Source organism: Opisthocomus hoazin, chromosome 13, assembly GCF_030867145.1.
Source record: "Opisthocomus hoazin isolate bOpiHoa1 chromosome 13, bOpiHoa1.hap1, whole genome shotgun sequence".
In the NCBI taxonomy this organism is placed as follows: Eukaryota; Metazoa; Chordata; class Aves; order Opisthocomiformes; family Opisthocomidae; genus Opisthocomus; species Opisthocomus hoazin.
The window spans coordinates 29,366,704-29,380,446 of NC_134426.1; the positions used below are offsets into that span (position 1 = coordinate 29,366,704).

Consider the following 13,743-nt stretch of genomic DNA (forward strand, 5'->3'; position numbering starts at 1 on the left):
TCTTCAAACTGTAGAACAAGGGATAGTACTTACTGCACAGCACATACAAATTCTATCCCTTACGGCGTACATTAAATAATTTGACTGATTTGTATAAAATTGTATTTTTAGAACTTTGTTTCAAGTAGTATAATGAAGATCCACTACAACCTAGAACAAGACGTTTAATTTCTTCATTGTACAAAAATAGCTAAAACCTGATTTCAATTTCTTTGTTTTCACTACACTCTACTTTCTTACAAACCGTTTCCAAAAATGTAGGCTCTTCTGATGTTAATTTGAGTGTTCACTTCTGCTTACTCTTTATTTAAAAAGTCTTACTCTCTCGGGAAGTGATTTTTATATACAAGTCATATAGATTGTATGCTGGAGATAATTAAGAGAGGGCAGGGTTAAATTTGTATCTAAAGAAAGCCACAGATGTCAGCCAAATTATTTCTATATATACTTGATTGAGCATGAGTTAGCATATGCACGCCATTAGTATCTTAAAGAAATTTACTATATTTATATTTATGCTGATTGTAGTTCTGAAACTAACGTAACTGCTACACTACTACGGGTTGGACAAGGTTCATTCACTGAGCAAAAGGATAAATCTCGAATATACGAAAACTGTTATCAAAATGTCTGGATCTTAACAATGTGGTTCCATTCCTTCAGCCATACTGTTATCCAAGATAGCACATTTGAGTTGCTTTTCCAAGCAAGACAATGGCTGAGAAAACCAATGTACAAATAAGACTTTGCTTTTGCAACACTGACTATTCCTTTTCCTTAAACCAATGAGCACACCAAAAAACCCACCCAGCCACTTAAAATGGTAATTCCCAAGCAACAAGCATTGTAACAAAAAAAAAAAACAAAACACAACAACAACAACAAAAAAAGCCATACAACGCATATGATTTCAGAAGCTACCCAACACAGTGAACTAGCGACTGCTCCAATATCACTGAACAAAGACGAAGAAACTGTAGGAGAACAACCTCTGGACAAACAGAATACACAGAAAACAGCTAATGCTTTCACAGGGGACATTCACTTTCCAAAATCAGCAGCCTTCTCTGAAGGCATAAAGTAAGCATGTAGATCAGGGCAATTTTGTTACTATGATGCAGCTGAACTTCCAAAAAAAAAAAAATCCTCAACTTCCATTACCTAAACTTCATAAAGATATCAGCATAAACTGAAAGTCTCTGTCATGGAGTCATAAGCAGTAAAGAGAGAGAAAACAAAAGGCAAGAATCTGCAAATTTTCACAACAGAAGAGTCTGCAAGTGTGAGTCCCAGAGAATTTCTGCTAACAAATCCTTAACTGTGTAGGAAAGGGGGCAAACAAGTGGATTGGACAGGGCATCAGCCTACAGATAGCTCAGAGTTATCAAAGTCTGCATAAGAGTTTAAGCACAAAGTCAGTCTTTGTTTAATGAAGCCAGGACATTGCAAAACTCCATTTCTGGGAGATGAAATAGAAATGAAAAATTGAATCACATGGTGAAAATTAGTCCCAAGTATTCCTACACAATGATGGGCTATACTGTGAGTCTGAATTTGAAAACATTTGCTCAAAATATTTGCTAAAAGTGCAAATTGTGTGAGAATTTGCTAAAAAAAAATGACGGAACAGCAGAAGAGACTTAAGACTCTGGATTAAACCACTCTGCACTCATGGTTTTGATACTCTGTAGGTCAAATACACAAAAGAAAAAAAGGGAGAAAAAAGAGGATAATGTACTGAAAATAGTTCTAAGGACTTCCACACATGAAATGGCTTCTACATGAAGATGAACTTAAAGATAAGGACCTTCAGCTTAGAAACATACGCTACAAAGGAGGTGGGGGAACAAAAAGAAAAATCTGCCAGAAAAATATAAGTACAAAACATTCTCCCCCGCTAATTAAATTATCAGTCAGGCAAAAAGGGAGTATTTTTTCTCCATACCATCTAACACTCTACAGAATTCACGAGGCCATCAAGGTCAAAAGTATAAATGGGTTCAAAAACGGATTAGATGTGCTCATGTGCATGTAAGTGGCTAATAAATACAGGCCAGATATAACCACTGGTTCTGGACATCCTTTAAATACAGATTGATCTTTCAGAGATACGCATACCCCAGCTTCTAGTCTATACTTTGCAAGTTTCTTATCCTTCCACAAGTATCTGCTACCAGCCGCTAACAGGATACCGAGTTAGACAGATCTTTGTCCTGAGCCAAAAATGTAAGTTCTTTTAGCACACTGCCACCTGTCAGTCTTCAGTACAAAGGAAACTGTCAATATCAAAGGCAGGCCATGTAATCTAATAGTGTGAGAGGGCATACAGCATAAGCAGTGCTGTTCATTAGGAGTACTTCAAACAGAATAAATACTTAAGTTCAACACACAGTAATAAGCACAACCCTTTGTTTACACATACTGTGATCAAGCAAGCGCTCTGACAGATGACAGCACTGTAGTTGGCTGCCACAATTCCAGGCATGGAATAGTGAATGCACAACATACATTTATCTGCCAGTTCAGCTCTAAGGTCATATGCAATGTCTGAAAGAACAAGGGGCAGCAAAACGATTCCTGGCTGCATTAAAATAGGCAAGACACATTCAATTTGGTTTACAGGGAGGTTCTCAAAAAAATGCATTTTCACACATGTAAACCCACAGATCATCTGTTAAACATCAGCTAAGCAACAGTGCAGGTTATGTTGTTGCACCTATGTTGGTAAAGCAAACGGAAATTTATGGAGCAGAAAACTTTCCCCTTCACACACCACAGCCTTTCCGCTCTACTTTCCTGCAAAGGAGCCCTCTCCCTACAGTGCAGGATATCCAAATATTTATTTTCAGAAATAACAAGTAAATAGCATAAAGAACACCTCCTTGCACAAAACTGAGACACTAAAATTTATTGTGTAAATACAAATTGGTAAGTGTCGGCATTCGTGCATACCACTTTCCTGCTATCCAGAAATTAATGACTACCCATAGAACAGTCCAGTTGTTACAACCCCAGCAGATACAGATATGTAGAAAGCAAGAGAACTAAAATCAAGGAAGTAAGGCAGGCACATAAATAAGTACGGTGAAGCTGTCCTCTGAAGTTGCATAAACCAGCATCTAAAATCAACATATCCTACCTTCTTACTCAGATTTATCATGCACACTATGAAAAGCTGAACATGAGCTGGCAGTGTGCGCTGGCAGCCCAGGCCAGCCGTGCCCTGGGCTGCATCCCCAGCAGCGTGGTCAACAGGGCGAGGGGGGGGATCCTGCCCCTCTGCCCTGCTCTGGTGAGACCCCCCTGGGAGTCCTGCGTCCAGCTCTGGAGCCCTCAGCACAGGGCAGACCTGGGGCTGTTGGAGCGGGGCCAGAGGAGGCCCCAGCAATGATCTGAGGGCAAGAACACCGCTGCCATGAGGAGAGGCTGAGAGAGTGGGAGCTGGTCAGCCTGAAGACGCGAAGGTTCCGGGGAGATCTCACTGCAGCTTTTCAATATATAAAGTGGGCTTATAAGAAAGATGGAGAAAGACTTTTTACCAAGGCCTGTAGTGACAGGATAATGGGCAAGTTTTAAACTGAGAGGGTAGATTGGCTATAAGTAAGAAATTTTTTTACGATGAGGGTGGTGAGACACTGGAATAGGTTGCCCAGAGAAGCTGTGGATGCCCTCACCGTTACAAGTGTTCAAGGCCAGGTTGGATGGGTCTTTGAGCAACCTGGTTCAGTGGAAGGTGTCCCTGCCCAAGGCAGGGGGGTTGGACTAGAAGATTATACATACAATTATGAGCTGGTTAACAAAAAATTAACAACAGATGGGAAAAGAACAGAAACTGTTACAAACATTAAGTGTTTTCCTGTCAGCAACATCTCAACACAGCAGATTAAGCTTAACTAGGAATCCCTTCATGTATTTATTTCAGTAGAATGTGATACAATCACAGTCAGTGTACCACTGTCTTTTCTGTGCAAAGTGCTACTGAAAAAGCAAGCTGAAAGTGTGCATGCCCAGCACTAAACTTTGCCAAACTCAGTTCTTCATCTAGCTGCCTACTCCCATCACGTGTGTAAGCAAGCTAACACAGACTCCACACAATCTTGGTAAAGACACTCCTTCCAAATTTATACCTATGCTCTGCATAAAAATTCACTGAGTAACCGTGTGCTCTTACTAATAAAATACGCCCTTCTAAATTTTTGCTTCTTATATCAAAATATTAAGCTTCAGGTTCTCAGGGAAAAAGACCACAGACTCCTATAGATAGACTTCTGGGTGTGCCCAGGACACTTAACATTTGCCAAAGCAATTGCTAAAGATGAAACTGGAAACACAATACCACAGCTTTCAGAAGCAATGAGCAGTTCATGTCTTGAGAACTATTCTGATGAGCAAATTTTAAAAATAATTATAAAAAAAGAGATCTCGATTTCAGTGGCAAAACCTGATTGATCCTCTTGAGACTGCCATAACTGCAGAGTGATAGACATGTGGAAGGACACAATTTAATTTACAGAATTGCAGCTGAAGCACAGGAGTAGCTTGGTGGAGACACTGTGCTCTGTCACGCAGCACAGCTGGTACAAATTCTTGCACCAAGCTGAGCACATAAATGCTTGCTTGACCAAATCAATTACTTTATCTACAATTAAAAGTAAAAACTACACCTGTGCCAAAAGTCTGTTGCCCCTCATGTCTTAGTTGTGCAACAAGAAGTCAAATTCGCCGAACTGAAGTTGTAAATGCATTTACTAAGTGTGGAACTTTGGAACGAATTATTTTATTCAAGACAATTTTCATTTATCTGTTGGGCAAAATCCATACCATTTTAGTTTATTCACAAGCAACACAAAGCATCAATGGAATTAGCTGCATGCTACATCCATATCCCAACAGCAGAGCATTTACTTACTCCTGGTTCTACTTGAGTTCTATCTGCAATGTCAATATGGACAACTTCAACACTCTTCCATGTGTTTGGATCTAAATTGTGCACCTGCAGAAGGAGAAAAAGGAATGATTTCCGTGCTGTCATCTTACACAGCGGTGCACCTTACGTAGTACGTACGCGTGCCATGGATTTTTTCTGGACTTCACAAAAGTGGTGTTCTCAAAGCCTATACTTTCTTCCTCTGCCTTTCTAAAAGCAAATCATCTCCACAGTTACAGTTTAATTCACTCACTAATCGATTTCAAAACAGCACAAATCCTTCGCTTCTTGTGCATTAAACTTGGATTTAAGATGAAGCTGTATTCTTCTGTCACATTTGTTAGTGCTAATAAAATCAAGCTCTAATTAGAAACATTACCGGTTCAGTAATCTGTATGACCTTTTTGATCTAGAAAGAAGCTGCACAATTTCCAAAGCGCAAATACGGCAGGTTTCAATAATCTGACTAAAACTAGTAGGTTCCTCGAACCATAGGACTGCCTTTAATACGGACCAGATGAAGTGTGTGTGGTACAGAAGTATATAAAGTTCTGAAGATGTCATCAGCTTCACACCTGTGGTCTGTTAGGCATACCTAAACTCATAATTCTAGCAAGCAGAGGTGTCCAAGAAACATGCTCCTTCTCTGTAGCACATCCAATACTACAGTTCATCCAAGCACTGAAAATATACTGACATCGATTCCTTTGTGTATGGCTTATAAATATGTTTGCCACTATAGATATTAAAAAAAAAAAAAAAATCTCCTGAAGAGACCTGTGAACCAGATCAACTGTCTAGGGAGGAAAACAAGAGTATCGCCAGCCTGGAAAATTTACAGAAGCAGTTTCAATATATAACTCTACAGACGTGTACACAGATAAGCTCCAATAGCCTTGTGAAACCTGTTTTCAAGCAAACTTGTCAGCCTAAGTAGCGCTAGCATGCCTAAGGTAAAAGACTATGAAATTAAAAATAATTTACTGAAAATCTATTTAAACATTTGAGCGGGAATCAAGCATCTACACTGATCTCAACATGAAAAAATAAAAACTTTTTCTTGTTCTTGCATCTCGTTAGGTGAGACAGCTTGACCACCTTAGAAGGACTTTCTTGTTTTACATTAATCAGCGCTAGGGCTTTGACTTTATACAGTAATTATCCACTGTTACCAGGTATAGAATACTTTATCTGGATGACTATGTGTTGAAAATACTACTAATGCTTGGTATCCAAATCCCAACTCACGTTCTCTGATGTCCCCAAATCCGGTTTATGCCAGGTCTCAATTTTTATGAAGAAATCATCTTTCATGTATTCATTCTGTAAGAATTAAATTCAAAAAGCATGAGTCTCATTACACCTCTCTGCCTAAAGTTTAGATAAATGGTATTTACATATAAGTCACTACTAAGTCCTGACCAGCAACACATCCTATTTAAATTATAAAAGAAACAGCCCCCTTAACTACACACAGAAGTAGGTACAATAAGATAACTAGTATCTAAATCTGAAGTATCAGCTACAGCAGTAAGTACTGAATTAAACCAGTCATGTTTGGGAAATCCAACTCTACCTCTGTGCATACAAATAGAAATAATACTGCCATTTTAAATCCTTCTTCCTCAACCCTTAAATACTTTACCTCTGTGTTCAAGTAATTTTCAAATTATTAATACTGCAGTTAAGACAAAACAACTAAAACACATCTGCACAAAATTTTTAATAAACAAGACTATTCTGAGAGGCAGAGGTAACAGCCAATAAACATTACGTGTTCCTGTATAGCACCATTACGATCATGAAGGTCCAGCTACCACTAAACTGTATCTCTAAAGACTAACACAGAACATTTCTAATTCCAGAAGTAAGAAAGCATACACCAGTGCACACACGTATGATGAGTCTGGCTAAACAGTTCATAAACTCATTTGTTACTCCTTATGCTGCATCCACCTAGTGACAATCTAAATCATGTGCAATCAAGCAGATAAAAGTAATTCAACATTAAACTTACAAGCTTCCTCAAACAGGTCACCAAAATATACACATGGGGAAATAAAGTCTTAAACAAGCCCCCAGGTATGCTGATCCATTTACATTCTGAGTTAACCCATTTTAACTGAGGCAGGATTTCACTTGAAAGAAACGGGATTTCAGACGGCTAGGGACTGATATCATTTCATTGCTCTTCCTGCATTCAAGAGCGTAGAAACCCCTGACTTGTTTTTTGGTTTTTTTATCCCTTTTTTAGCATTTTGTCTTACTACAACAGACATTATGCAGCTGTAATGGTAAGTAAAGGTATAAAAGAAGATGTGAAAAATGAAAGCATTTCTCTGACAAACTACAGTTCTTTCTCATTATAGCCAAGTGCAGACAAATAAAGTAACACGGAGTTCTACGCCAGGAACCCTGCCAATGCATACACAAAAGGTTGGAGCTAGCTTGCTGTAGTCGGAGTCACTTGTAGCAGTAATAGCAGATAAAATATACTTCAAAAAAACCCACCATAGGACTGATAGTAATTCAAATACTCACCGTCACAACTGGTCATTGGAAACACATGCAATGAAAATGAAAAGGAAACATAAAGTGTTATTAGATACCACCGTTTCTGAAAAGTCTCACATATAGTGATTGCTTCACAATACAAGAAACATTCAAAATCGACTAAATTATTTTCAAACAGGCTCTGTTCTAGACCTTAAGAGAACCACCTTTTCAGTCTTGTCCTAGGGACACTGGGTACTAAAACTCTGTAGGAAGCAGCAAACTGGTCCATTGAAGCTGCTCTTCAGAAGCTCTCCTTTGCAGAAGAGATTTCACAAATGCAACATTAAAATCTGAAACATATTTTCTACTCGATGGCACCCTCTTTTCTCCTAAACCATTTAAGATCACCACTTCACTGAACACTGACAACAAAACATACAAGGGAAACCTACTTGTTCTACAGTAGGGATACGCGTTCCAAGCCTTCTCGTGGAACACCAGGGAGCCTTCTGGAGCAATCATCCTTACAAAACCAGGAACTTTACTGTGAAAAGCAAACATTGCCAACATTTCAGAAATTTCTGCCAGCTGAAATTCCTCCTTGGTTTTCTTCACTCTAATAAGAAAGGCACATTCTACCTAAGCACTTTAAAGGTTATGATGTACAAGTTATCCACATTCAAATATGCAGGAACTCCAACCATGTGACTGACCACAACATAATTAAGAAAAAACAATGGGGAGGATAATAAGATATTTGATAGTGAACTAGGAACAATCCTGGAAGTACTATGATCACAATGAAAGCTGTGCCTTCTTTTCTCTTCAAGAACAGCAAAGACAACTGTTGAGGGAGAGCGCCGCCCAAGAGATCTGACCTCCAAATTCTCTTAACAAAACTGCAGGCTCATCAGTGAGCCAGCCTGCAACTCCGCTGGCCGGCAGCCTAGGTGGAAGGCCATTCAGCTACTTCAGTCACGGAACTGCAGCTCACTGTCAGCAGCAGAATGACCATCTCTGGTAATAACTGCCCTCTAGTCCAGCAGAGAGCCCACGACAGTTACCAAAAATTGGATGCTTGGGAAAAAAGTAACAAAAGCTTATGCAGGAGAGATTTATTACTACCTAGGGGAACACTTAAGGCTGGTGCCCTTATGTAGGCAAGTCTAAACAAACTACAGGTACACATGTGCATAAGGGACAGACTTCAACCTATGTAAGCATTCCATCCTCAATTTTTCTCCAAGGATGGTAAATAAGGATTTAAGGAAAAAAGCCAACTGACGATTCCTTTTTTACGTTGCAGAAACCTTATGTCCCACTCACCTGGGACTTGTCTTTTTCTACAATAAGCACGCACAATTCTTTCAGCTCTTCCCTGCGAGTCATGCTGCCCACGCTAATTTCCACCCTCCAGTTTCTCTCTAAGTTTGTGCACATCTGTAAGTCCAATGCCCAAAGCCAACCAAAAGGAGTTATGATCCATACCTTGCATGCTACAATCGTAGATAACACAGCCCTGAAGAAAGTTTGCGTTCATGTTTACTTTCACATAGCTGAGACAGTAAACATTCAGATGCTGCTGAACAGTATTGCTGTAGAGCAGTTACTTCCCATGTTGTCTCTGTGCCCTCCCCATGGGTAGGTAACTGTAAACATATCCAGTTCTTGAAATTTTTAGCTATTTTTGCCCCAGTTATAAACACTGTCTGACACCTTACAGTGTTTTTAAGGAACATTCAGGCGATAAGAACTTTCTTCAATACCAGACCACATAATAACATTCTTTCTTCATAACACAATAACCATTCTCCTTTTCTCTGTCCTTCTATAGCAACATTCCTGTCCTTTGGACTATTCCACAAAGCACCTGTGATACCAATCCACCATTTAGGCTATATACTAAGAACTGAAATGATGCCTACTTAGAGCTACATTTGCCTATTCACAGATCAGACATTTTGCATGGTTCTCCATTACTCTATCCCACATATTTAAAATCCACTCTATTTCACATTTTCCCACTCACCAGAGCATTCATGCACAATTCAGCAAATTAAAGAGTGGCAGAAAAACACAAATAAGTACCCCAAAGGCTGCTCTCATCTTTAAACATTTCTGGCTCAACACCAAGTGACCATAATGTGTATGAATGTTTTTCTCACCTCTTTAAATGATAGATTTTGTGAGTATATTGCCCCTTCTCGCCATCCTTTTCATAAGGCTCATTTTTTAAGACTTGAATTCCTTCGCCACCTCCTGTTTCATTTTTGCTAGCTTCTGCCACAGAATAAAGTTGCCCAACTTGATACTGAAAAGTTACAAAAAGTAAAATTTCAATATGAAAGTTAGCCAAAACTTTTAATGCATTAAAACAATTTAGCTGTTTCCAGTGAAAATGTGGTAGTACAAACAAAATTATCAAAATCTGTCTGTAGTTCACAAGCACCAGGTCTATACTCAGCTTGTTTCACATCAGCACAAGACTTTGGTATAGCATACCAAACATGTTATTCTTCATTTTTCTCATCTTAAAAGCAAAGTATACATGTTGTTCTTAATTGTGTAAAAGAAATATAATTTTTAGTTTACAAGATTTTCAGATGACTGATTTCCAGCCCCAAGCCTCCCAAATTCATGCTTTTAACCAACTAGATAGTGCCCTCATAGGACTCACAAAATGCAAACTGTAGACAAAAGCAAGCAAGCATAGCATTTTCCCTCAGAAGTATGTTCAGACATCCTATTGTGATTTTCATTTAAATGTACCTCAGTGCCACTGAAATGGCTGGCTTCAGATCTTGGAAGATGATTCCAACCTTTGCCTTTAGGAAAGGGCTTGAAGTCACTCAATGCCTTGGTCAGCAGGAAAACTCTGCTGCAGCGCAGAACTGCACAACTTTCCTTCCTTGCTTGTAAGGCGTGGAGTGGCTCAGAAACAACTAAAGGTTCTTTGCCTACAGGCATTTGCCTCCTTTGAAATTCACTGATCTGCAAGAGGTTAACTCTGCTTGATGGGTGGCTTACGCATGTGGTAACTTACCTGTGGCATGTGTTAACTCACCTGTGGCAGACAGGTCCTGCACAGCAAAGGAAACATTTGGATCCAGGCTGGTCAGATTTAAATAAGACACTAACAGCTTCCCACCCATCACCCCAAAAGCCAAGCAGGTAGGATAAGGACATACCTCTTGCACTGAGCAAGGTAAAACCACTCGGCTGAAAGATGAAAAGATAAAATTCAACAAAATTAATAATTAGGCTTCATCTGCAGATAACAGATATAAACTGTAACAAAGAGATTCAAGAAGGAAGCGTAAAAATGAGTTAATTCAAGTGTTCTTTTGCTCTGTGACAGGAAGGCTTCCTAGATATAATGCAACAAACCCAAGATACGATATGTTGACAGATGATACGATATGTTGATGGATATGTTACAAAAGGAAAAAAAAAAGGAGTTAAGAATGTTAGAAGCTGCAGAGAAGAGCCAGGAAATCTAGGATCTACCTGTAGCTCTGCCATAACTTCGTACTGTGCTGAATTTGTTGAAACGTTGAGGTGTGAGCTTTTTTCATGTCTTACATAGTAAGCAGTCCTGTCTGTACAATTTACAAGGAGGACAAATGTGCAGGCCTTAGAGTCTACAAATGAATTTTGGCAATTACAGCAGTTATGGATAATTCAAAAAGCAACCACAGATCATATCCCATTCAGGGGGCAGAAGCAAGCACGTTTTAGGCAAACAGTTTAGTGCTAATACAATACACTGTACAGTTAACAGCAATGCCAGGGGATGCAGAAGCTGATTTTTCACAGCAACAGTGAACAGCACAGACAGTCTTTTTCGTTTTCACCTTACATAATAACATGGACAAAGACAATGCAAATCATTATTGTTGCAAAACAACATCACAGAACAACTGCATTGTTCCTAGGGCTTTTAAGTGACATTACCCCCCTTTACTGAAAACCTTATGACCACTAAGATTCAACGCAACACAATCTTCCTGAAAGTACGAACATAAATTAAGCCTGTCCACTGTTCTAGAGAGGAAGAAAGTTATAGTTAGCTGCTTCAACTCTTGCTACCCCCGGCTGTGTCCACGCTTTGTGAACAGAGCCTTTGATATGGTTCTGTTTAGGTACTATTATGAATATGACTTCAGCAGCCTGATTGCCCTGCACCCTCCCTCCACGGCAGAAAATGCAGCAACCTTCAGAAGACAGAAATGATCATCCTTGCGGATCAAATTCAGTCTTGCAATTTCCATGCAATTGGAATTAGCTATTACTGCATAAAGATTTTTCTATTTTAGTCTACTATGTGCCTCACTGTAATACTTTTATTTAAACTACGAAACCCTCAGAGAGAAACCGAGAAAAACATAATCAGCCTCCAATGTCGGAAAGGGTCAGGCTGAAACCAGACCCCGCAACCAAACACAAAATGGCAGCCAAAATAAAATTCCCATAAGGACTCCAATTCTATCTCATTTTACCAGATAAAGAAGTCCTTCAACTGCTTTTAAAGCTGGCTAGTGTGACCAGTAGAGACAGAAGACACCTGTCTTAGCATCAGCAGACACTGACTCAATCCTTAGAGAGGACGTGTTTGTGGCTTGCAAGGACGTACAGGAGATTTTTGGGCAACCTCAGCCCTAGTCTTTAACAGGACAATATGTAAAATAGGAGTATAATCAGGAAAACACAGCAAATGTACAGGTACAAGGAAAGGTGAGGCATTAAAGGAAAGAACTGTACAGAACAGGCTTTTTTGAACTTAAGAATAATGACAGGCAAGCAATGCAATAAAACAGAAGAGCTGAGCAGCAAAGAAATCTGATGAGAACTTATAAATGAAACACAAGAAGAGCGGGACACTTGGTTCTGCACGCCATGCTGCCAGATACCGTGCTGGCAGTTCATTACTGTCAGTTTGCGCCTACTCACTGACGTTTTGGGAAGTCTTTGAAGCATCCTTGGAAGCCTCTTTGGAACCTAACAGACAGGTCTGCTGCTATCGATTATTCTGAACACACACATCCCCTTCACTGTCGCGGCAGAGGCTACGTATTACTAGACTGCGAGGTAACGTAAAGCCAAAGGGTGGGAGGGACCAACCCCGCTGGTGGCTTGCTGGCAGAAGCCCTTCAGGGGAAGCACGACCCACCGACCCGGAGCCCCCGGCCGCACCAGCACAGGTAACCGCAGAGCAATGAGGGACACGGACACCGCTCCAGGACTGCCACCGCCGCCGCCCGAGGCCCCTTCGTGGCGGGACGCGGTGCCGATCCAAAGCAGCCCAGACCAGCGATGGCCCCAGGGGAACGAGGAGCAGCACGCCGCACGGGGACACGGCCCGCTGGCGCCGGGGCACGGATCCCCGGGCAGGACCACCCGGGGGCCGGGGGTCCGCGCCACGCTCGCCCGGTGCCAAGCAGCGACCCCGGGCCGAAGGGCGGGAGGTGAGAGCGGAGCACCAGCGCCCGGAAGCGGCAGCGGAGCACAACGCGGCCCCGCGCCCGGGCTAGCAGCGCTCCAGGCCCCGCGGCGGGGAGGGGAGAGGGAGGCGGCGGACCGGCCGGGCCCGGCCCGGCCCGGCCGGGTGCGGGGTCCCGGGGCGCGCCCGCCGCCCCTGCTCCGCCGCCGCGGGCCCTCGAGGCCTCGCGCCGGGGCCCACCCGCCAGCAGGGAGCGGCCGGGGCGGCGCGGCCCAGCGGGGCGGCCCAGGCGGTGGGGCGGGCGCTGCCGGTGCCTCGCGCAGCGGAGCCGAGGGAGGCGAGGCGAGGCGAGGCCCGGCCCGGCCCGGCCCGGCCTCCCCCGGCGGCGCCCCCCCATCCCCCCGCGCTGCCCCCGACTCACAATTCCTTGATCAGCACCATCTTCCCCTCGCACGCCTGCACTGCGCAGGCGCGACCGGCGCCGACTGCCCATGCTGCACCGCGCTTCCGGGGAGGCCCCGCCCCCACGGGCCGGCGAGCCCAATCCCGCCGCGCCGTGCATCCCCGCGCCCGCTCCTGCCCCGAGCGGCGCGCCTGCGCCAGCTGCCACCAATCCGAGGGCGCGCAGCTCCCGCGAGCGCCACACCTCACCCGTAGGCATCCAATCAGGGCGTGCCGGTAGCCTGGCTCCTTCCCGGTGCCGCCCCCATCGCTCTCCGCTCCCGGTTCCGGTTCCGGGCCCCCAGCCCGCCCGGGCCGGTGTCCGAGGAGGACCTCGCCGGCAGGAGCAGCGGGGCTGCGCGGGGCGAGCGGACATTCGGGATAAGCGGGCGCGCCGGGAGCCGGGCCGCGCCCAGCGCCTCCGTTCCTACCGCCCCCG

At 43.0% G+C, this 13,743-nt stretch overlaps 1 protein-coding gene across 1 annotated transcript in view; it reads right to left on the reverse strand.

The window, feature by feature from the left end:
• PITPNB (phosphatidylinositol transfer protein beta) overlaps window positions 1-13,355 on the reverse strand; it is a 35,613-nt gene extending 22,258 nt beyond the window's left edge. Inside the window, exons 1-7 of the mRNA XM_075434612.1 lie at window positions 13,285-13,355; window positions 10,612-10,642; window positions 9,589-9,734; window positions 7,876-7,967; window positions 7,469-7,476; window positions 6,176-6,250; window positions 4,910-4,993 (exon numbers count right to left, since the gene is read on the reverse strand). Of these exons, the coding sequence (XP_075290727.1) occupies window positions 4,910-4,993; window positions 6,176-6,250; window positions 7,469-7,476; window positions 7,876-7,967; window positions 9,589-9,734; window positions 10,612-10,642; window positions 13,285-13,304 (456 nt within the window). The 5' untranslated portion in view covers window positions 13,305-13,355. The remainder of the gene's footprint in view (window positions 1-4,909; window positions 4,994-6,175; window positions 6,251-7,468; window positions 7,477-7,875; window positions 7,968-9,588; window positions 9,735-10,611; window positions 10,643-13,284) is intronic.
• Window positions 13,356-13,743: the final 388 nt, after the last annotated feature.